General features: G+C 43.8%; 1 protein-coding gene across 4 annotated transcripts in view; it reads left to right on the top strand.

Moving 5' to 3' along the window:
* LOC138526081 (multidrug resistance-associated protein 1-like) overlaps nucleotides 1-24,480 on the top strand; it is a 1,621,759-nt gene that overhangs the window by 268,575 nt on the left and 1,328,704 nt on the right. For all 4 annotated transcript variants that reach the window (XM_069636425.1, XM_069636424.1, XM_069636423.1 and 1 more), the window contains exons 4-5: nucleotides 3,749-3,906; nucleotides 23,782-23,959. In XM_069636425.1, the coding sequence (XP_069492526.1) occupies nucleotides 3,749-3,906; nucleotides 23,782-23,959 (336 nt within the window). The remainder of the gene's footprint in view (nucleotides 1-3,748; nucleotides 3,907-23,781; nucleotides 23,960-24,480) is intronic.

Genomic DNA, 24,480 nt, shown 5'->3' with positions numbered 1-24,480 from the left:
AATGTCTTTTTTTGCAGCACTTGTAATTTAGAGTGTTAGAATGTTAAACGTTCTTCCCCAAGCATGCAGCATTCTGGCAAAATAACTAGTCAATTAATTTTGGATTTCAGGCGCACGTTCCCGGTCTAAATAAAATTGAACGTTTATAGGCTCTAAGCAGAGGACCGGGATTGGCTGAGTTTTATGGCTTCCAAAGCAAACGCCTTGCCCCTGAGCTATCCTTCCAGCATGTAGTATAGTATTTACTATAACTGTGAGCACCCACTTTCCCCTAATGCAACGTTCTGGGCCACTGGCATTTAATTTCACCAGAGGTTTCGCGACTCACGACGCATTCTGCACACAACTTTCCAATCCTGTACTGGGTTACTGGTTGTCACAATCCTTCCCTCCTTGTAGCCCCATTATGCAGATGTACTCCTTGGCTATTCCAGACTCTTTCTCTCACCACCTTTGGCCCTCCAGGCCTCATTACTCTCTTTTGCTTTTGTTGATATTTGTTCCACTAGATCAAGTCCATAAACCTCCTAATGTAAACTCAAAAACAGAATTCCACAAATTAATAATCCCACAGAATCTCTTGCATTGCAGCCCAGAAAGGCCCCAAAAAGTCTGAAAATGGAAAGATAGCAAGAACTAAGCAAACTTCAACAACATTGTTGCAGAACTTCCACATTGTGGAAGAGGTGGCCTGCAAGCCATTAAGTGTTGAGCAAGAGCCTACGGCAGTAGACTCAGTGCAAGTCCCAAGGAAGCTCTGTTCTGTTTCATAAGGTTAACTTCAAGTCGAGAGTAACTCAGCAAATTCACGATAACTTTTGAAACTTGGATGCGTATGAGCACTTCTGTCACAACTTAATCTAGTTGTGTCATCTACTTCATCTAATGGGGCTCTTTACTCGCTTAAGGGGATACAGACTGAAAATAGTCAGTTCAGTGGAATCTGAGACAGAGGAAAATGATTCTACCCATTGTTTAATATTCTCTTAGATTGACTAATTTGTTGCAGATGTAGCGCAGAACAGGTATTCTGGCAGTAGCAAAGTGATAGGGAAAGTCACTATCGATAATGCTAGGAAGAATTTGCTGCAACATCATTTACTTCAATTTCTTTTACACACAGATAATACTGTTATTTTGAATTGTACAAATGTATTGAAATTGTTCCATGAAGTACCGCTTTTATTACAGAAAGTAATAGTGCGCAACCAAAGTTGCACACTATTACTACAAAAAACTCACAACTTTTGGAATCTAATTAGATGATCTCGAATCAAGAGGATCCCCAGTGCAATCCTGTACCTGAAGAAGTATGGGAGTCATACTTCTTGGCCCTGTGTAGACCATCAGAATGAAGCACTGTTAATCCATATGTTGAGTCCACCTGGAGCTTAAAATTTGATTTGGAAGATATTGAAAATCATCTAACTCTAGAGCACTGGGTCCGAATGGTCTCAGTAATAACATCTTTAAAAGAGATCTTTCACTTTGGGGAATTTGTTATTTTTATTGTTCAAGAAAATATGAACTACTAAATCCACACCCCAAACCTGCAAATGATCAATTATCATTCCGACACATAAGAAGGGTGTTCGTTTCAACCCACTGAACTAACGTCCTATAGCCCTTATAGACGCTGCGAGCAAAATATTCTCCTCCATCGTCCTGAGGGATTTAGAAAAGTTGGCCCGGATTAAGAAAGTTTCAAACATGGTTTAGAAAAAGTAACGAGACTACACTAGATGATTTTGTTATGAGCTGCTTTCAAGAAAAAAAGCATGGTTTAGTGATGGCCTGCCTATTTATGTGGCAACTGTGGACTTTTGCCAAGCTTTTAACACAGTCAATAGAATATTGCTTTGGTCGAAGCTAAAGAAATTGAATATTCCTGGTAACCTGTTGGCTATTTTGGTACATTTACATGAGGATACTTAACTGCAGGTAAGGTTGAACAGGCAGGGTAGTTTAACTAACAACTTTGCTACGCATAGAGGACTCTGTCAGGCTTGCGTCTTCGCTCCCTGCCTCTTTAACCTCTACTTAGCAGCTGTTGGTGTCTCATTGGCATGTGGTGCATTTGCAAAGCCTAAAATTAAAACATTGTCTATTTAGTGGCTGACATATGCCGATGATGTGATCCTCCTGGATTACACTGAACTGGGCCTTCAGCGCCTCATCGACACTCATAATTAATTCTAATAAAACCAATATTTGCTTTGCCAGAAGCGCATTAAAACCATATGGATACAGCTGGAAGATTGATAAAGTGCCTCTAGTGCCAGAAGATCATTTAATTTACACCAAATATCACTCTTTATAACATGACATTAAAGGGCAAGGCAATTCAGTTGACGGCAGAAATGAAGAGAGTCTATAATAAATATTGCAGTTTCTCACTGCTCCCACTCATCGATTTCTATAGGTTAAAAGTGATCCCTTCCCTGCTTTACGCAAAAGAAGTCTGTCATATATCCAGATATATTGATTGGGATGGCATTGACGCTATCATCTGGAAAACAAGTACTCATCATCCCCAACTGTCTTCCGATTTCTGTGCTAAGATATGAGTTGGGTTTAACATCTGTAAAAGGGTGGTTTGATTGGAGGGGGCTTTCTTTTTATAGGAATATATTGAACCCCTTGGCTGATTCTCTCTTCTCCGATATAAAAGAAAGTATACAGAACAACGGCTCAGGCCCCCTGAAACAACTTGCAGACTTGGGTCAGTCCATTCTTAATTACATTGAACAAACGGCTGGAATGTTGCCTGAAAATCCAATTTAAACTAAAAAATTCCTGTTTCAGAGAGATTAGATAAATACTATTCGGAAAATGCGCAATTATAAGCTCCATAAAAGTTTTTGTATGTCAGACAAACCTCTGGGAGTTCATCCAAGACATTTTGAAAAATTCCCCAACTTCGAGGGGCCAATTCTTGCTCTTTCGATTAAACTTAATTCCAGTGGTTAAATTCTATACATTTGCGCAAAACATATAACAATGCCTAATTATTGCACCCTTTGAAAAAACAACAATACCATTCAAACTTTACAGCATTTGTTATTCAAATGCCCAACTATCCGGAATCTGCGAATATTGATTTGTAGAAAATGTACTCATAATGAACTATGGTTGACATTACAAGAGTTTTGGGTGAGGTTATCAAATGGAAATGAGCCAGTTCGGAAAATAGTGGTCTTAACATTTCTGGGCCGACTTGACCCGGTTTTGATTCTTTTGGGAGGTTGAAATGAATATCTAGATTGAAATCGCTCATGCCAAACATGAGCGTTTCTATTTCGGCCCAAAAGGATTCATGCAGGGTATGCCAGCTTGCCTGCGTTTCAGTGTACTGGCAAATGGTTTTTATCAAGGAAAACCAAGCGCAGTCGAAAGAGACACAAAGTTTTTTCAGATGGCAGCCCATCCGACTGCCCTGAGGCACGTCTGCTACCCGCATTCTGCTTAGAGCGAGTTGGGTATGCATGTTCACTGACTAGAATCTATCCAACCAGAATGGGAATGTTATTTCCCCTTTTGTGTGTTAAGCAGGTTCCTTGCAAATGTAGAGGGCAGGGTAACTAGAGATGGCATTGTAATAACGCTTTAATGTGAAAGGAACGTGCTTTCCATGCTTCTTTGTATGGTTCGGCTTCCTTTCACCCTTACATCCCATACACATCTTTCACTGGGTAATATTAGGGCTCACTTATTGGGTGTTAACTTCTGTCATATTTTATTTTCACAGATTTCGGTTGAAGAACATGGATTATTAATAAAGAATTATGTGAAGCAGCCGTCTTTGCTCAACTCCTTATGGCAAACATTTAAATTTCTATTAATCCAAGTTGCGTTAATAAAAATGGCTGCTGATGTTTTGGCGTTCATGAGTCCCCAAATACTGAAGTAAGTGGAATTATGTTTAATTGCAAATGTAATCCTGTGGTTTAAATTCCTTATTCTATTTCGAATGCTGCAACCATATTCAAAGAAGCATTTTTTTAAAATATGTTTTCAGAAACCCTTGTGGTTGTTCACAATAGCAAGCAACTAACACGCTTAAAGGATACTGGCTTTTCTTCACCAGGCATCGTTTTCTTTGTCGATTTTCATGTGTGCAGTGCTAGAATTCAAAAATTGTAATTGTTTATTTGTAAAGTGCTTATACACAAGTGAAGTGCTTCAAAGCGCTTCAAGGCGGGAAGGCAACAAGGGAATACAGAGTAATTCTTAGGCCTTGAAATTTCCGAATTATCTAACAAAAAATGACTAGCATACTAGGCCTGACGGCATTACTATTAGTGCAAGTGCATGACAAGAAGGAAGGCGAGAAAGGGAGGAGGCGGGAAAGGGAGGAGGAGAGGGAGAAGAACATACAATCCATAAACTACCATACTAGCCCAACAACATTTCAGATATTGAAAGTGCATGACAAAGAGTGAGGTGATAAGAGGGGGAGGAGATGTGAAGAACATACAGAAACAAGGAAATACCATACTAGGCCTGGCGAACTAGGCCTAGTGCATTCTAGGTAATGTAATTGCACAGACAGGAAGTGAAAGGGAGGTGCAGCGGAACACGTGTGCGCCCAGTGCAGCAGGGTCCTGGGTTAAGTGCAGAGAGGTTACCCTTCTCATGGAACAAATTCCAGAAATGTATTGGCGGTGAGCAGAGTGCAGAGGCCCGGAGTCAAGTGGAAGGTCTGACGAGGTAGCCTGAGACCTGTGAGGCTCTGGAGGTGCACCAGGCGACCAGTCAGCAGAACAGAAAGGAGTTAGGGAAGAGAAGGAGGAGGGAAGTAGGCGAGAATAGTGAGGCAGTTAGGAACGGAGACGGAAAGAGAAAGTGAAGAGGACGGTCTTGAGGAGTTTCCGGAATTGACTATTGCAGCAGTTTAAAAGGCACCAGGCATGGAAGAGACGAAGACGTTTTTAAAAGTTTCAAATTATATTTAAACACGCATTGACTGAAAGAATATGTATGGACTCTGCGCAACAAAAACCTTTTCCGTGTTGATACACAGACAGAGGCACAAAGGTACCTCAATCTGGCATGCAGCAAACTCCCGCTATTCAGATTTGTGATTTGAAAACAACTCTGCCAATATAGCAATATTCCCTAATTCTGGCCTGCGGCAGAGCCCGCTATATTAGTATTGATACTAAAAGCAGTTCTGCCAATGCATCTCGAGACTAGAAATCAACACACGTCCCGCTATATGACCAATGGCCACCAATGCGCAATCCTGATCCCGCTAGTGAGCAGTTGCCAGTTGAAGTGGATATCCTGAAGTCGTGCATTTGTCAAAGCAAAGTTTTCAGGAGAATTGGGTAAAAAAAGCATAGGATTTTTAGGTAGCGTTGAAGGGGAACATATGCTTTGTTCAGTTACTTGAGATGTCAGATCTGCAACAGAGCAGTGCAGTGTTTCTATGCAGCAAGTCATGTCTTCTCCTATCAGCAAATTGAGTTACTGATAGCAACACTGGCTGCCCAGTTAGCAAATATTTGTGCAACTTCACTTAAGCAGCGGCAACTTCTGACTCATATTACAATAGAAATTGCACCAGGTTCAGATTTGCCAGAAATTTTGCAAAGCCAACTTTGCCTGCATATTTTATGGCCATAATGGCGAGGACCCCGGGCCATAACAGGTGGGTAACGGTCGTGGGCCCGAGTTAATAGGCTCGAGCAAGGTGGATGCTAATGATATGGAATTAACACAAAAAAAAGAAACGTACCTTGTGCTCAGTGGTTCGGCGCCATAGTTTTCCAGTCCGCTTTCCATGTTGCTGAACAGGAAACAGGGTTTGGAGATTACAGCGCTGTGCCGAAACGGTGGGTATGTTTATTTTTGTATTCTTCGCATCCGCGTAGGAAACTACACAGATGCTAAGAGGTGAGGTGGGAGCTGGGAAGAGAAGGAGGAGGGGGGAAGGCAACAAACACAAAAGGCAATAAACATAATTAGCTCCCTGGAAGGGGCGCTGGCCAATCAGGCTTCTTAGAATGCTGATTTATACCACAGAATCCAGCCTTCGTTTTAAGGATCCTGATTGGCCAGCGCCCCCTTCCAGGGTGTAAATTATGTTTATTGCCTTTTGTGTTTGTGTACGGACATTTAGTTGAGCTTGCTGTGTCCTTCATGTCGAACCTTCATCCAATACAGTTTTTGCCTGAGAACGTCAGGCAAACTCTGTTGATACCACTACCCCTGGTTACACCTCCCTCTCCCAATCCCAGACCCATATCTGCAAAAAGGTGCACATTTCAATAATAATTTGGTGGGTCATATTGCATATCTTGGCACAAAGCTAATCCGGCTGCCTTCTTTGCTTTCTCTCATTTGCTCCTCTTGACACCCAATGTTACCCAGCTGAAGTGCAGAGTTAACGCGGACCTCATTTGTGTTGCTGCAAGTGAAAGACAGCAGTTGCCCTGGGCCCAGCGCTCACCCTACTCACAGAGCAGATGAAGAAAGTGATCTTGCTTTAGAAAGCGTTTATCAACAACGTCTATGATTTGGCTTAGTGGTTAGTATGCCAGAGTTTGGCATAACAGAGATGGACGTCTCTTTATTTTTTGTCTATTGAAGCAAGGGGAAAACGCAAGCACTTTTCATGCTTGTCACATTAACTTATGTAAGTCCTGATAAAAATACATGTCAAAGTTTGTTACTGTGTTGAGGTTTACTGAAAGCCGCTAACCAATATTTCTGGTCTTTCCAATAACACAATCAGATCTAGACTGCTGGATTGCAACATTAGCAGAATAATAAGCAAATCTTAGCCTGCATGGACACTACTGGACAACATGTCTCAGGCTGCTGCTCACTCCCAAATAGTAAAAGTTGATGAAGGCACAGCAACAAAAGGAAACTTTCAAAGTGCCAAAGAAAGGATTGATTGAAGGTATTCTGAACTAAACCTGTGCACCATTCAAAAAGCTAAGTAGGTCAATTTCCAAATGGATGGGCATGGGAAAAACACAAGCATGGGCGTGGAAGTGCACATATCCATCATTCATTTAAAATAGCTGAGTACAAATAAAAATGGCAATTAAGAGAAAGATGCAATTAAACAGTCTGCATGCATATGGGAAAAAATTGCATCATATAAGGATATTTCTGTTTCTAAATAATCGCTACATCGCTGTATGCTCAAAGGCAAACTGTAGAAAAAGTCATATGTTAAGTCTGATCTAAAATAACATGTTTAACAAGTTTTACATCGAGAGACTATCAAAAACCATTAAAATAAAGACATATGATGGTGTCAGAATGGTGGACATTATGCGAGACTATTGTTAGGCAGAAACCTGTGCAGTTCCCTTAGGGACCACTGCAAAAGGCTTAGGACTACAGGTGTTGGCAGTAAACCCAATTGGTAGCAGTCTGTACCACCCAGATTTACCTGGTAGCGATGGCTGAGCAGCCAGACTTCTCTCAAGAAGAGTTAGACAGTATAGAGTATAAGAAATGGGTACAGAGATACAGTAGCACAAGCAAACACTGACCAGAGCTTTGGTATAAAAGTATATAATTATTTATTTAAAAACACACTTGTAAAATACACTAACTGTAATATGGCAAGCAAGTTCAAACACTGTCACTATCAATATATACATCCCTGATTACTTATTGAACAAGTCTTAGTTAAAACACCACTTATTTGCAGACAGAGGTGAGCGCTTTACCTAAAATGGCACTCCAATAAGTTGGTTAAAAAGGCAGAATTAGGAAAGTACACAATACCAACACTTTAAAAAGAACCACAGCAAGTCAGAAAGGCAGAGTCTACTGTTAGAGCAAGAAAGTTCATAGGCCAGGCCCACTCTTGGAGAGAGCAAGGCGGAATGTGTCCAAGATCACACAGTTAGATAATACTTTAAAACATCTTTGCAGATAGTTCAAAAAGGTTTGGATCAGTTCAGAAAAAGTTAGTTAGCAGTTCCCAAGTCACCCCAGGATAGAGAGTCACGGATTTACGGGACACTTTGAACAGTCTGTTGCAAGGGAGACCAGGCGGGACACAGTACCTGAAATGGTGAGAAAGCTCCAGCGGGGGCAGTTGTTCCTGGCAGCGGGTGCAAGTAGGTTCTTCGTCCAGGGGAAGAGAAGATCTCGACGTGGAGGACAGCTGGAGGTCGTTGCACTGCCAGGGAAGAAACCAGCCGCGGAGTTTCCCGGTTAAAAGGTACTACGCTTTTATTCGCAGTAGTGGTGAAGCGTGGCTATCTGGCCGCCGGGCGATTCGACCACGAGACGATCCAGGAAGGCGAAAAGAGGGCAAACTGGTTATCCCCACCAGTTCAGAGGAAGAAGACTCTCCGGGATGAAGATCTTCTCTGTTGTTGGGAAGTGATGAGACGGTTCAGCAGGGCTCCACCGGTGGTGTCGTCGTTGCAGGTCGGCTCCGCTTCTCCCTCTTTGGATTCTTTGGTCCTGTGGCGACTTCTGAAGTTCCAGTCCCCAAAGCCCTGCTTTTATGCAGAAAACCCCCATTCATCAGTCCTAGCTGTCACTCAAACATGCTAAGTGGTGAGCCGGGCAGCTCACCACTGGGCTAATCACACAAGAGTGTGACCTGAGTTGCTGAGGCAACTCAGTTCAGGGTGCCTAAACCCCCCTCCCACACATCCTGTAGACCCACACAGAGTGGCACCACTTTTGGAGGCTTCTGTGCAGAAGCCCGTCAAAAAGTGGAACAAAGGGCTCGATTTGGGTTGGAGTTACAGAGGCGAACACAAACGCCATTTTAAAACCGAGTCCTGGCAAAAAGACCCAACCGGGGAATAAATATTAAATAAGTAACCCGGCGGTATCTTTAACATTGCACCAAAAAAGTGGTGCGTTTAAAATACATGGGAAAATCCCATAGGAAATATTCCGGTGGAATATTTCGCGTGATAACCACTGCCACCAGCCAGAAACTCAACGAGGGGGGACTGCACAGTGCCCCCTTGAAAAACAGACCCAGGGGCAATCTAATTACCCGTACCAGTACTTCCACAATATGATGGTTTGTACTGGTTCTGTTCACAATTTAAGACTAGTAAAGTCAATGGTGAATTTACATGCCCTGGGAGACAGTAGTCAGTCCCAGGGTATGGAGTCTATGTTTGGGGGTCACTATGACACCCCTGTGTTACTGCACTGAAGGTGCTGTGTAACACACTTACCAAAATATACATGAAACCCTATGGAGTAAAAGATCCCATAGCCCATAAAACACATAACAGAGTCAAAGGACATTTTCAAATTATGCCTAAGAGTGGGAGAAAAAAGAGTCTCACTCTTAGCAGGAGAAAAAAATAAACCCCAAAAATCCAGCAAAGCTGCTGGGTGACTCACTAGGTTTGGGAAATTAGCCTTAACAGAGAATCCTCCCTAACAACTATCAATATCTCATTCTAGTCCCTCTCACTCTCACATCCACACTGCATTAAAGAACTTGCAAAAAGTTCAGGTTGAATGAACACAAGAAAATATAGACTGCAGTCCAATGTTTAGACTTCGGGGAAAATAAATAATTAAAAAGGTAACAAACGCTTGCGATCGTCAACGCGGGGGCTGTGCTCTCCTTTGAAAATCCTGCGAATAATTGCTATGATGGAAATGTCGACATCATGCTGTTCTTTGCTTGAGAATAGAAATGGCATTAGTAGCACTAGAATATATTCTTACAATTGCGGTCTTCATTTTTCGGCCATTTTGGTTACTGTGTTAATTCTTTCAGGGGTACAGTTGGATCAATGCATAACACTGTGTGCCATTGGCATCCATGGGGGTCCGTCCCTAGTACTATTCCTTTTGCTGACACCAGTAAACCCTCTAGCTCTAGGGAGAGTATTGTGCCTGCAACCAACTCGGGGGAGACCACAGGGCGAAAAATTAAATCAGTGGGCTCTCCCCAGCAGTTTTTGATGATTGGGGCACCGCTCACGCTAGCACTTTAATGCCATTGATGAACATGTCGGGATTTACTGGAATGCATCTTACCGCTACATCACGTGCCATGGTGTGTATCACAAGCATTGCCCTCATTGAACACATGACAGGCGTGGCGCAGACGATACCATGGTATGTAAATGAGATTGTCATGTTTAACTTACTTAGCAGGTCCCTACCGAGCAAGTTGACAGGAGAACTCTGAGTATAAGAGGGGGGCCCCTCACGACCTTCCCTCCCACTTTTACATCCAAATCTTTTGTGTAAGGAACCGTTAAAACAGCCCCAGGGAATACCTGCCTGTCGGGAGTCTTTCCTGATAGCGGGAAGTTGCATTCGCTGATGCACGATTTTTCTTCTCCTGTTTTTCTTCTCCTGAGTCCACCATAAAGATGAGTTTTTTCCCTATCTCTGCTCCCACCAGTGCTTCCTCTTCTTGATTTAGGGTCATTGACAGAACTGGACACGCAAGTGTTCTCCATGGGCTTTCCTAGTCAGGGTATGTGTCTGTCCCAGGGAATGAGAAAGGATTTCCTCCTGCCACTGTAGCTCCTTGGAATATCGCTACAGTGCCATTAGGCATGCTGCCGAAAGCTTTCCTATCCTGTGCGCGCTGTGGGTTAGAGTTAGGCTGATAATGTTGAACGGCCTGCTGCAGGTGTGGAGAGAGGGCAGGGGTCAGGGATCTGGAGTGGTAGCTGTGTGTAAGCCTGGTGAATCTCATAGGGTATCAAAGTCATTCTGGGAGATGGCCCTTGGGGGCTGCCTGGATGGAGAGAGCCATTATTCTGCTGGTTGTAGGTGTAACTCTTTCCCTGCCTGCTTCGACACTCTCTCAAAAAATGGCCCCACCTCCCACATGTCCAGCACTGCCCTGGTCCCTCTTCTCTCGGCCCTGGACCTCCAGCCCACCTCCTCTAGGCTCTCGAAACCCACCTCGTCCTTGTTGCTGTGCTCTCTGCTAATGTGGTCCTGAGAATTGCTGGTTTCCTCCCCGCTGCCCTTTTCTACCTTTAGACCATACCGCTGCTATTTTTGCTTGTGCTGCACTAGAAATGTATCCTTCCTCTTCAGTCTGCTCTGGCGCTGGCCCTGTCGATACCGCAGCCACTTTCACTAGTTTATTTTGTACCAGTTTTGCTTCCTCAGCCTCTCGCCTTTGAACCGTTTCCTTTTCTCGCTCCTTGATTCTCCTACAGTGGTGAACTATGATACTTTGAATTTTGGGGCCTCCTTTAGCTTCCACCCCAGCTATCTTGTCAAGTGCCTTCTGTACCTCTTTGGGTAGGCCTCTTTTTACTATGAAATAGAAAATTATGTTGATTGGTTCCAGGCGCTGCCCGTTTCTGCTCTCCACATCTCTTGAACCCTAAGAATGTACTGTGCTGCTCTTCCTCAACTCCCATTGTGCATTGCATGATTGATTGTAAATCTGGGGTGCCGGGGAACGTTCGCTGCAACGCATCCCATACCCGTGCTCTAATTCTGTTAAATGATGCTCCATCATGGGCATCAATACTCAACATTACTCACGGGTACCCTGATTTAATCCACACAGCCTATGCCTGGTCCCCAACTGTGACTTCCAACATGCTTTAGATATCCCCTATTGCTGAGGCCACCCCTGCCGTGTTCTTTTCAAATGTGTAAATCCACTTCTCCTCCCCCGCTGTGAGTTGGGGGAGTGCCTTAAGGAGGTTATTCTTGTCTATCTGTGCCCAGGGTACATAGTGAGGCCACCCTGCATCCTTGTGTATCAATGGCGTCTGCATTTACATTTTTCCTTTCCCGCCCTTAGTTGCACTTCCCTTTTTTCGTGCTAAAGCTAGCCTGCCAAACCTCTCCTTCAACCTTCCATCCCACAAACTTTATAACCTTGGTGTGGCCTGGGGTGCCTGGTCGGCGGCCCCCTCTCCCTCTTCTTCAGTGTCATCAAAATCACTCCAATACTCCTTGTCTCCTCTTCGGGACTCCACATTCTCATAGCTCAGGCTTTCTGTTTCTCCATCACTTGGATGGTTCTTATTGGTGCGCTGTCTGTCCTGAATAGGAAATCCTCTGACTTCCACTCGTCCCCTGGTGGTTGTGTGGGCACCCCTATAGGCAGCGCCGGTGTATTTACTACTCTGATAGCATCGCATGTGGCTCTCAACGGCTAGTTCAGTGCGTGTTGATGCTAGTGCTACCTCCCAAGTCTCTCGTGCTCATTCTGTGTGGGCAGTAACCTCTGGGGGTGAGACATATGGCGAGTTTGGGGCTGTGCTTGGTGTTGCTACCATAGTGCCTGCCGACACATATGTTGGGTTGGTATACCCTTCTGCTGGGCGGGCTGCTAGCGGATATATTTTCTTTTTCGTCTCCACATTTTCCCCATCCTCCCCTGCACCTTTCTTCTTTCTACTGTCCTGCGTTGCCCCAGAGACGTTTTTATGGGAGGGCAAAAGGGGCACTTGCCCAGGGCCCCAACATTGGAGGGGCCCCCACAAGGCTAGCTGATCAGAAGAGGTAAGATTCAATTGTTCACCAGTCTTAAATAGCACACGTAAGGATATTCTATGGGGTGCTGCTGAGGCTCTAAACCTATTGCCTTTCTGTTTTGGCAAGTGCATTCTGCCTTGATCAATTCATCGTGTATTGCTTTCTGTGTTCACTGTGGTATACAGTTTGTGTGTTCCTTATGGGACAACTCTGTAGCATTCTTTCCTTCCTGTGGGAATTATGTTGATCATGTGCAATAGGCAATGGTGAAATGCATATTGATAAATTGAGTGCTACAATGGTTCAGATGTTAGCCCAGTGTATGAAGCACCCATTGCAGAGACATGTGTTCATATGCAAAATTAGAATATCACATTCCACTGAGGCTGGCTAAGCCTTTCCTATGTCTGAAGTTTATAACCTGCCTGCATATGTACTTGGTTTTGCAGAACAACATCTGCTATTATCAGCAATGTACCTTTACCGGATAGGGGTTGCTATAAAAGCTAACATATCCATATGGTGAAGGTCTAGAAATTGGTTTGTTCAGATGTGCTGTTGTAAAACCTAGGCAATTGCCTCCAACAATGGCATAAACTATTAGTTCAAGAGGTGAATAGGTATCCTAATTCAAGACTATGGAACAACAGCGTTCATGTTTGTACCCTGGATTTGCCAGCAGACCTGGTCCAATCATCTAATATATCTTACATTACTGTGCTGTCTTCTGTGAGGTTTGCCTTCTTGCATGCTGCTGGTATCGTTTAGACAATTCCTTGATCTTTCTTCTTATGTAGGCCATTTGGGTGGAAGGGTTGGTAGACAAAAGAGAGCAGACCATATCTTGCAAGCATATTTTAAGGTCTGCTTGTTCGACACAAAAAAGTTTGCTTTTTGTAAAAGTCAAAGGTTTTTATGCACGTTTATAAATGAAAATGTCACAAGCCATTGTTTTGGAAGTATTTAAAACTTTAAAATACAAAAGACAAACCCAGATTAAATTTGTTAAAATCACATCAATTGGTATGCTGGTTCTTATATACTTCCATTAATGTTGGAGAGAATGAAGTTGGTACCATTCCCATTTTGCACAACATCCTTTCATAATATTTTGTTTAAAAATGGTCATGTTTGGTAATGTGATGTGTGCACTTTCCAAGTCCGTTTTTAAAAAAAATAAAATGAGATTGTTTTAGTCATGGTAAGAACTGGAAAAGAAAGTGTTGAAATGCAGAAATTGCAGAGTTGACACAAATCCCAGCTTCACCCCTTCACCAATGTGTGATCCTGGGCATCTCCTTTAATCATGTATTGCCTAACCTCTCAATTTCGAGTTTCAGGAGGATAGCTCAGGGGCAACATGCTCACCTTGGAAGCAAGATGGCACGGAGCAACACAGGTTCGAGCCCCGGGTCCGCGCTTAGAAACCTCTGGGTATTAAGTGCATTATAAATAAACAATCATATAATTTCATTGAAAGTCCCTAAACCTTTCCAAATTGGCAGCCTTTCAGAGTGGATTTCCTTCTCATGGTATGATCTTCATAAAAGCCTTATTCATGGTTTAATGCCTCCACTATCCATGCTGCGGTATGTGTAGCGTTCTCCTTCCTTCCAATTGGTGGTCTCTATCCATGCATGAGCACTTTTGCATTCTGTGAGGCAGCTAATGTGAGTTCTCTGTCTATTATAGGTTACATGTACCTTTTACATATGGTCCTGCATTAATACTACATCTACCTTCCAGGATGTTATTGATAAAAGGTATGATATGATATGATAAGGTATTTGTAACGCGTCCTCTATGTATTAGAACAGTAACCCCTTTGTAGACTGCTAATGTTGGTCTTCAAATGCTACTTGTTTATCATTCTGATTAGAGCAAGAATGAAGAGGGCAAGAGGACTTAAAGTGAGTAAACATGCTTATTATGCTACGAGACAGCATATCAACCTATTGGTTGGGAGCACGATGGGTGGCGGGCGCAACCAGTATTCTTTATCCCTTAATTCCTTGGGTTTGGTGGAGGGGGGCCCCAAAGATGTCCGTGCCTAGGGCCCCAAAAGTGCTTAACATGGCCCTGTGTTGCCCCATCTCCCTTCTGATACTCTGTTTCTTCAACCATTTTCCAGAGGTTCAATACTTCCCTCCTATTCTGTAACAGTCTTCCCTTATACTTTGCTGTCAGGAACGTGGACATGTGTTCCAGCACACACCGGTCAAAAGATCCTTGCACTGGCCAGGAGTGGGGCATTCCTCCCCTTTAGTCTCAGTCACCCATTGATTATGATATTTTTTTATTTTCTCATAATTCAAGGGCAGGGCCTTACATATATGGTCTATGGGTGCGTCACCCCTATAGTCATGTCTTGCGTGTGTCTTGTAGTGGGTCTGCGCCTATGCTACTGCACCACAGTTAGAAAATACATTTATTTAAAGCATATGCAGTTCAGTCTGGTCTCTAGTACATGTCAATACTGTCAATGAGCTCACAACAAAATAAATCATCAGTTCACTTTTTCCCCACCCGCTAATCCCCAATAGAGCTTTTTTAATGCACTCACCTCACACTCTGCTGACACGCCCACACACATCACACACACCCCTCCTGGGCCTCCTCCCTACACTTTAAAATACACCAACAAGACAAACTAAAGTAACAAGCTAAAACAACAACCACTCGCTAATCATGCAGAATTCCTATATTTATCCTTATATTTTTCCACACTGGTCGAGGCAGTGTAAGTGCCAGCACCTTCCCCCCCTTTCATGTGGGGGCTCTCTTCTTCCATTTTCCTTAATCTCCTTAAAAAAAGGAATTAGTAAAAGTCAAAAATCACCACAATCCATAACCATGTCTCACTCTCAATTTCAATCACTGGTTGTTCACACTATACACACTGCTCCATACACCCAGCCCTACTTTGTTATCCCTGCAGGCTATACTCGCATGCTTGCATTCTGCCGGAGACCTCCTTTCACAGGGTTCCACATCCGACCTGCACCTCTCCTTGGAGCCGCAGCCCGCTCCAAAGAGCAGGCAGGATTCTGCAAAGACGGCTCCCACAAGGCCACTCAGCGTATGCGTTTTGAGACTAGTCGCTGTAGGTGGGCACGGCCCTTCCGGAGACGCCGCCTGGATTACTCCGCAGGAATGGGGGTGATGGTATTACGTCGCCAGGGTCACCAAATGGAAGGCAAGTCCCTTATTCCATTTCTCTTAATCTCCTTAAAAAATATATTAGAAAAAGTCAAAAAATCGCCACAATCCATAACCATGTCTCACTCTCAATTTCAATCACTGCCCGTTCACACTATTCACACTGCTCCATACACCCAACCATACTTTGTTATCCCTGCAGGCTATACTCACATGCTTGCATTCTCCCGAAGACCTCCTTTCACAGGATTCTGCAAAGACGGCTCCCACAATGCCACTCAGTGTATGCGTTTTGAGACTAGTCAATATAGATGGGCACGGCCCTTCCGCAGAGGCCACCTGGATTACTCCGCAGCTGCGGGGGCAATGGTATCACGTCGCCAGGGTCACCAAATGGAAGGCAAGTCCCTGTTACACACACACACACACACACATGAATACAACCCTCTAGGGGAAAAAGCCAGTAGCTAGCTTGCAAGGACAACAAGGTTTAACTGTACAGAATACATCAAAGGTCTCTGCTGCTCGAGAACGTTCTGACTCCAGAATGAATGTTAGTCCTTTGTGAGAGGCCACAGCATTACTAATGACATCACATCTAGGGTCTAAACCTGCACAGTTGATTGGTAAAACAGTATACATGATCCTGCTCCATAGAAGATGCCAGGCTACAATTGGTTGGCTTCTCGGCCGTCTGTCAGGCTCCACGTGGGTCAGCTGGGCTAATTTCTCAGTGGAGTGAAGGTGAGGTCTCTCATAAATTACATTGTACAAATGATGCTAGTTGGCTAAACCTACTACTATATCACTGTGGCATGCACCTGGGAGGCTCTGGGCTGGTGCCAGGGGGAAGGAAGGAGGAAATACAGTCACACTGATCCACACATTCTGCTGATACGACTCCTCGCACCCAATGTTTTTCCATCCTTGTTTTGATCTATAATTGATAACTCCCTGTTCCTCGCAGTACAAAGGATGTAGTTATATGGAGAGGCGAAACACTCGTACATGTTTAGATCTTTTATGGCCAGTGGTTTATGGCTTGGACTGGAGTGATTAACTATCTTAGAATGCAGGGGCGTAGGGATCAGGTCAGCGGTATCGGCCATGGCTCTGGGTAGGTTGGGCGGGTGTTAAAGGCCTGCTGGCAACTTGGCTGTGATGAATGGGCACTGTTAGGAGCCTGGTGTTGTCTCACGGTCCTGCTGGACGCATTCCTTTCAATGATACTAAGTGATTGCAACAGAGATGGGACAAGAGGAAGCTTCCTTGAGACCTGGCCATGCAGGTTGGTCCTGTCTTACTGCTCTGGGCCTATTCAAGGTTTTCCACTGAACTAAAATGTATACCGCGCTGCCATGCAAACTGCGTGCCTGCTATAACTACAAAATGGCGTTCATGTTCTCTGCGCTCTAAGTCTATGCATCTATTATTTGTGTTCCATGATGGCCGTGCTATGTTTCTTAGCACGTCTTCTCTCCCCCCTTATACACTACACAACCTCATATGGAATTCGCCTTACCTTAAAGCGCCTAGTGGGGTGGGATACTCATTTCCATGCCAACAATACACATACATTTATAAATAGGCATGTTTTGACAGCATGGGGGACCAGTTATCAGTAGCTTCCTGATGCAATGCCTAAGGCTGTGGGTTGGTTTTCGCTTTTGGGGTTTCTAGTTATGTTTCTCCTTTTACCTTTTTCTCCTAGAAGGGGAGTGTGGCTGCTTCTGCTCTGTGGGTGGGCACTGGACCTGTAAGGGGGGCCTCGTTGTTTTCTTGCTTCATTTTATTTGTGACTGTCTTTTGCTTCAGAATCCCCCCTGTCCTCTTTTTAGCCCAAGTCATGGCGTTTGTGTAAGGCCACTCTGTTCTGAATAGTGTTGATGAGGAATGTCTTGTTGCCAGCATCACGAGGGCACTTGATCCAGCTAATTTGGACCAACAGTCTTAGCTCTAGTGTTTCCATTATTTGCCTCTGTTAGAAGCTCCTCAATGGCTTTCCTTGCCAACTCCCTCCCTTCAGCCACGAGTGCCACCATGTTCACAGGGCAGCTTCATTCTCACTGCAGCCATCAGTTGCTCCCTTGACTCTTTTCGGTTATTTGGCGAGTCTGACCGGTGATTTCTGCCAGCTGTGTACAGTAGTGTCTAGCTCCCATTACTATTGAGGGGGCTTTTATCTTTGGTCCCGATGTGAAGCATATTTCTTTTAAATTCATAGCAAATCAGTTGTGGCAGCTGGTTACGCTGGGGAGAGCATTGATTTTATGCACATCCCCTGTTAATAGCACTGAGAGGGTGTCATGTCACGGTTTCCCTGCACATTGGCTGGCAGGACAATGGGACATGTATGTGTAATGTCTATCTTTTTGTGTAATGTCTATCTTTTGGGCCCACCCCCCCCTTATTCAAATATGTAAAGTAATCGCATTCCTCTCAGCAGTCTTGCTCCACCTACCCCATGGTGTCACGCTGTGAAGCCAGGAATCCAATGCCTATGACTAGCAAATGTGAGACTGTAGTACAGTCATAGTTTCTCATATATCATGGATGTCTGGTACGACTAGACTGTGAAACCTCGCTCTACACCTTGGAAAAACTGCTAGGCAGCCATATTAGTTGCGGGTCATTAAGCTATTAAAGTGTTTTACACAAAACGGGCACCCTTTTCAAACAAAACATGTAGAGCAAAGCAAACACTATTCTGTCAAAGCTCGGACATCCGAGAATCTTTCCATTGAATTGAAATCAGCAGAAACCAATCCCAAATATGGGACACACAACATGTTCACTTTTCAGGAGATCACAATGTTAGGAACAAACAAAAGGAGAGGATAAAAGTACATATGTAATGTGTTTTTATTCACATTTGCATTTACTACTACCATTTATCCGTCCACATCCTTCTTTAACAGCTTACTTTCTTTACAGCAGCATAACGTTACTCATTCATCTACCCTCAGAAACATCTATTCACACATCCTCGCTTACTCTCATTCATTCATCAATTCCCACGTTCTTACTCATTCATTCACCCCTGCTGCACCATGTTTCCACTTCTTCTGCTCTCCCCTCACCTTATCCCCCATCTGCCTAAATGTGCCTGCATGCATTAACCTCAGAAAGATGTTCACCATACAACAGCCGAACTATTGTCTTTGTCCATACTTGTTAAATATTTTGCCAGGAGATTACATGCATTTCATTATCCGCCTGCTAGTTGTTAAACCTATTATTAAAATACAGACATCCAATGGCAAATTACTTGCAAGGTATATCTAACCGTTTTTCAATTAATCAGGGGTGCTTTCTTAAATATTAGAGTGTTGCTCAAACATTCAGCACTGCTGCTTATAGCAGGATGTCCAATGTGGCTCATTTCTTATATGACGTGACATCTCTTGCTTATGAGAATTTCTAAGAGATCACTGTTGACAGGTCATGACACTCATAAGCTTTGCCTTATAATGCTTTCCTTTATTTTATTCTTTTATTCATATATATTTTCTAATTGACTGATGGAGTTATTGTTACTGTTTTTTTCAAACTGTGCCCATTCACCACTGAGGTAGTGTCCAGGCGTGTAACCTAGCCCGCATCGAGTCCCCACCAGGGATCGCAGGACCGTAGTCTGCTGGAAGCAATTGACTGGAAAATAGTAGGATTTAAGAGACTATATTGAAATCACTATAGTAAGAAAGATGGGGAGCTTGAAAGGTGTGTATAAAAGTGATTGAAGAGTTGGGCTCAATGTATTGTAGATGTATTTGTATAGTCAGCGTGTGTGGGGGGGCCCGAGATGTGCTTGGGCTATCCTAAGAATGTTGTGGGGAATGTTGACCGGCTCATCACTTAGGTAGGCCATGCCAATTTTATAGGTCTAGATAGACAGGCTGCCCAAAGGCCATGGACAATAAAGTCCTAAACGTATGTGTTTCTTTTGAAAAAAATTCAAGGTACCATAGGTACAACGGCAGAACATGATAAGCTAAGAAGGTGAAAGTAGTTCCAGCTTTCTGGACACTGTATAAAGTAGAGCAATGAGTAATACATAGGTAACAAACCTGCCTTCCAAAATGCAGAAAATTAGGTGTGCCATGAATTCAAAACATGGCAGGCATTGCTACACCCAATAAATAAGTTAGTGAGGTTTGGTAGATAAAGGACATACAGTAGTGAAAATGGTATATAGGTGTATTACAGCATCAGCTGTATAGGCAGTCTCCATCTCTAGACTTGCAGTATCTTGCATAGGCTGATTTTGCTACCACCCAATGGGTCCATCGGTGATGGGGAGAAAAGGCTCTAACTTCTATTTCCAAAGCTATTCTAAGAAAGTGTTCACTTCTACGTGACGGCATTTCAAGACTTAGGATGTAATGCTACGTAATGTTAATTGATGCTTATGTAGCACTTATACCCAAAGGCAATTAAGTGCATAGGATCATGTGCTTTACCATTTTCTCTGCCTTGACATTTATTATAACGTAAGAGAGTAGTGTATGAACTTTCCCATGTGCCAAAAAACCTCAGACGCAGATGTAGCCCTTCAAGTTTTAAAAAGCATAATTGTACCCTTCCTTCCCATCTGAATGGGTATAATGGGACCGTGGATCCCTCAAAAGTCATACATTTCTATATTCTGGTCATAATTGATTATGATACTTGCTTCCCGGAGACCTTATACCTTATAGCGAATACCTGTCTGCAGATTCCTTGAACAGTTTGTTTTCTACTTGGGATTTGCCTCTGAGAGATCCTCGGTGACCTGGGATCATGTTTTGTCAAGCTCATAGGGGACATTAAGGATCCTCTATGCATTAAAACCTTCCATACCTCCATTGGAAACGGGCACATAGGTTAGCCTAAGATATAACATACTCTCGTATCTTTTCTGTCAGCTGGTGTGGGAAGAAGTGCAGATTTGGGATGAAGTATTATCATGGCCATGTTCTGCTGTATGATAGAAATTCCTCCCCCAGGCTTCTACCTAGATTACTTGCCTTGAGCTGGTGTTTGGAGAAGCACTGTGAGATGTTCTGGACATGTAAAAGGAGGGGTGTGAACAACAACAAGACCAAAAACCTCATGATACTGGTCAGGGACTTTGTACAACAAAACGGGCCCATGAAAGTCAAAATTAATCATAAGGCTATGCTATGGAAGCTCCAGGTAAGGGACCAGATCATGGTCTCTTACCCAGTACTGATAATACGACCCTCACCCATTGGCATGGGCTCTACATAGTTTCCAATCTGTTTGGGGACCTAAATTATTGAGTCCAGCAGTCAGATTGCCACAAGAAAGATCAAAGCTTGCACGTTAGTTGGGCAAATTCATGAAAGGAGAATAGTAACCAAATGCTGATGGGCTTCACGAAGGTTAAAGGTCACACTGTCTTCATGCCGAAAGACTTGACCGCTGCTCATAAACAAAATCTACTTATTTTGTCTTTTCCTGGATTTCTTTTCAGATTTGCCTGAAAAGGGCCAATTGTTTTTTCCACCATGTTCATACACTGCCAGGAAAATGTGTGCATCGAAGATCATAAAGGTTACCAAAAACCTGTAGGCTAACTGTAAGGAAGGAAGTAAAGAAAATGTTTGACCTAAAGCCAGGGGTGGTTTTAAACACTATTTGTGGAAAGTCCTGATGGCAGCTGGTGGTTTTGTATCAACTTTTCTAAAGTTCATGAATTGTCACAGTTCAACGCATACCCTATACCTAGAGGGGAAAACACTGCAATAAAAGATTGGGAATTCAGCTTTCATTTTCACACCAAAGGCCACAAATAGATACTGGCAAGTCCCCCATTCACATGAGGTTAAAGAAAGAACAACCCTTTCCACTACAGATGTATTGTTTAAAGTCACTGTTTTACTGTTAGGATTTCATGGTGCCCCAGACAAATTCCATCAGCTAATGGATTCAGATTTAAGGCTTTTCGGGAATCTTCCTAATGACGAAAAAAACGGTCTTCTTGACAAATATTTCCTCATCAAAATTGACAAAGTTCAGTGGTTTAAGTGTACAAAAAGAAGTGGTGTAACTATGTTCCCTACTCGCCTGCCCCTGATCCCCACAAACCCCATCGCCACTCCCTACTCCTATGCACAATACAAACCACCAAACGCATGTGCCTGCTGGTTAAGGGAACGTTTAGTGAAGTGCACTGAAAGTGCAAGTTTCAAATTCTTCCTACACTTTTATTTTAAAACGAAACCATTCCTGAACAGTTTCTTTTACTTTAAAAAGTATAGGAACAGTAAAACTTAATTTTAAAACAGTAGAGGAGCACCACTTCCAACCCTCCCACCCACTTCGACCACTGTCAAAGTGACACATTTCAAGATTCCTGCACATTAGTACTCGGGCGGGGAGAGGTTACTGCCTACCAGGCAATGAGAAGGATCGGAACAGGGGCATTACCAAATGGTAGTCCCCCCGCTCCAAGCCGCCTCATAGCTGGAGGCCGCCATCTTCCCTGCCGGGGAGCAAGGTAAGTAGTCCCCTCCCTTCCCCCCGCCAACCCTCTTCCACCCACATATTGGATTAAGGTGCTATATAAATACAATGAATACAAATATTTCCCTTCCCAACCTCCCGCCCCCCTGACTTCCTTCTTTTTGGTCCTATTCGGGAGAAGACGTAGCGGGAGCACTTCTGTGCCCAGCGCATCTGCACCCGAACTGCGACATTCTGCCTTGGGAAGAGAGAAGGGACTACGTGTAGTCCCCTTTTCCGTTCCATGGCGGCCATTTTTTGTTAACTTTTTTTGCAATTTTTTTAATGGCCGCCATGGAAAGGTCTAAGGGGCTAGGAGTTCCTTCTCCAATTCCGTGGTGGCCATTTACTTTGTTGACTATGGCCGCCATGGAAAGGGAGAACAGACTTCATTCCCCAATCTGTGGAGGCTATTTATTTTTTTCCAGTTGCAAAACGCCAGAGCACCTCGCAACCGAAATAAAAGACGTGATTTGTACCCAAATCTAACAGCCAGGGGTACTAATAGCAATAAGCCCCTCTGACCGGGGGGGGGGGGCATTACCTGACTGAGTAATGCCCCGGCTCTTGGCTTATTGCTTAATTAGAGCTTTAAACATTAGCGACACGTACAATAACCAATGATTTCTTAAGAGGACACTGAGGAGTCTTTGGTATGCTACGTTACAAATCGTTTATTTAGAGCTGCACCCCACTGTGGTGTTCTCAAAGAAAATGTTCTCGACGCATAATAAATGTTCTCTACTCATTTACTGTAATGTACACAGATTATGTTTCTCTCATGCTTACTTCTAAATACTACTGCATTCCACTGTGGACTGAGATTTCAAACCTTCCTTCATTTCCCCACATCCTCTTAAGCAATAAGCCCCGAGCCGTGTGGGGCATTACGGAGTCAGCTAATGCCCCGGTCCCAAAGTTACAGGCCTGAGCGAAGCAAGGGCTTTAACGAAGGCCCCGGGGCATTACCTGACTCGGTAATGCCACCCTCCCCCGGCGAGGGGCTCATTGCCGTTAGTACCCCAGCACGTTAGACCAGGTTACTAAAAGTGAGTTTTTCGGTTGCGAGATGCTTCATGGCGGCCATAGTAGACAAAGAAGATGGTCGTCTTGGAATGGGAGAAGGGACTACAGGTAGTACCTTCTCCCTTTCCATGACGGCCATTAAAATAATTGCAAAAAACGTAAATACCAAAATTGCTGCCCTTCCCTCTCTCCATGGCGCCATGTCGCAGTTCCAGAGCGGGTGTGCCGGGGACAGAGGTTGGAGGGTAGAGGGAAGGTATGGGGAGGGAGGGAGGGCACCACTGTCCTTGTTCCCCGGTGGGGAAGATGGTGGCCGCCAGCCGTGAGGAGGCTAGGAGCGGGAGGAGTACGGTAATTACCCCATTCTAAGCCTTCTCATTGACTGGGGGCCTGCACCCCCCCCCCTTAACCCTCCCACCTGGTAATATTAGTTAATATGGTATTCAACACGTATGGGTTTGTACAGGTCTCGGTGAAAGGTAAGTCTAAATCTCCATTCGACACGCCCCACCAATAAACAAAAGTTATATGCAATCGTCAGGTGTACATTACATCGGGGCTTGCTCTCTTAAGAACTCGGAATGTTATACTCAATCCCAAACTATGTCCTCATGTTGATAACTGTGATCTCTCAGTAGATGTGATCTATTTCTCTCTTTCCAGGCATATGATAATCTTCTGCGAAAATCGCTCGGATGTGGATGGCAAAGGGTACATGTACGCCACTGCTCTGCTCATGGTTGCTGTTTCGCAAACTTTGGTCCTTCAGTTATATCAGCGCTTTAATATGCTGACTGCTGCCAAAATTAAAACTGCTGTGCTTGGAGTAATTTACCAAAAGGTGAGAGCTCTACCCGCCTATACCAACCCCAGAGAGCTCTGTCATTCACATTGGAAGAATATAGCCATAGTTCAGATTGGGTTCATGTTACATGGAGACGTATGTACTGATGTACTGTGGGATTGTACACATCTAGCCCTACAGGATAGTGTTCAAACAATCAAAGTGTTGCCATTCATACTGTCTTAACAATTGGTATATCAGGAATAGTTGTTAACTGTATTTTTGTAAAAGTACATGACTTATTCAAGTATACTTACTTTCATTCCTCTGCTTTTTCCAATTATTTGGCCAGTAAACTCTGCAATGAAAGTGAAATAAATGACGAGATATCAGGGCATAGATGTCATGACAGTCCTGAACTTCTCTGTCCCTGCCCTCCCTCATGATGTAACCCTATAGGCCTCACTCCTTAGTTCCGTATTTTCTGCTGAACGTACTGAAACATGGGTTGTCCTTAAATTTCAGGTAGGACGCCTTGACAGAGAAGTTTATTTACATTTTTCTGGCCCTGACTTTTC

The sequence above is a fragment of the Ambystoma mexicanum genome, chromosome 7p (assembly GCF_040938575.1).
Source record: "Ambystoma mexicanum isolate Mex_15411 chromosome 7p, UKY_AmexF1_1, whole genome shotgun sequence".
In the NCBI taxonomy this organism is placed as follows: domain Eukaryota; kingdom Metazoa; phylum Chordata; class Amphibia; order Caudata; family Ambystomatidae; genus Ambystoma; species Ambystoma mexicanum.
The sequence above is the reverse complement of the archived record's forward strand: the minus strand, read 5'-3'. Positions and strand labels throughout refer to the sequence as shown.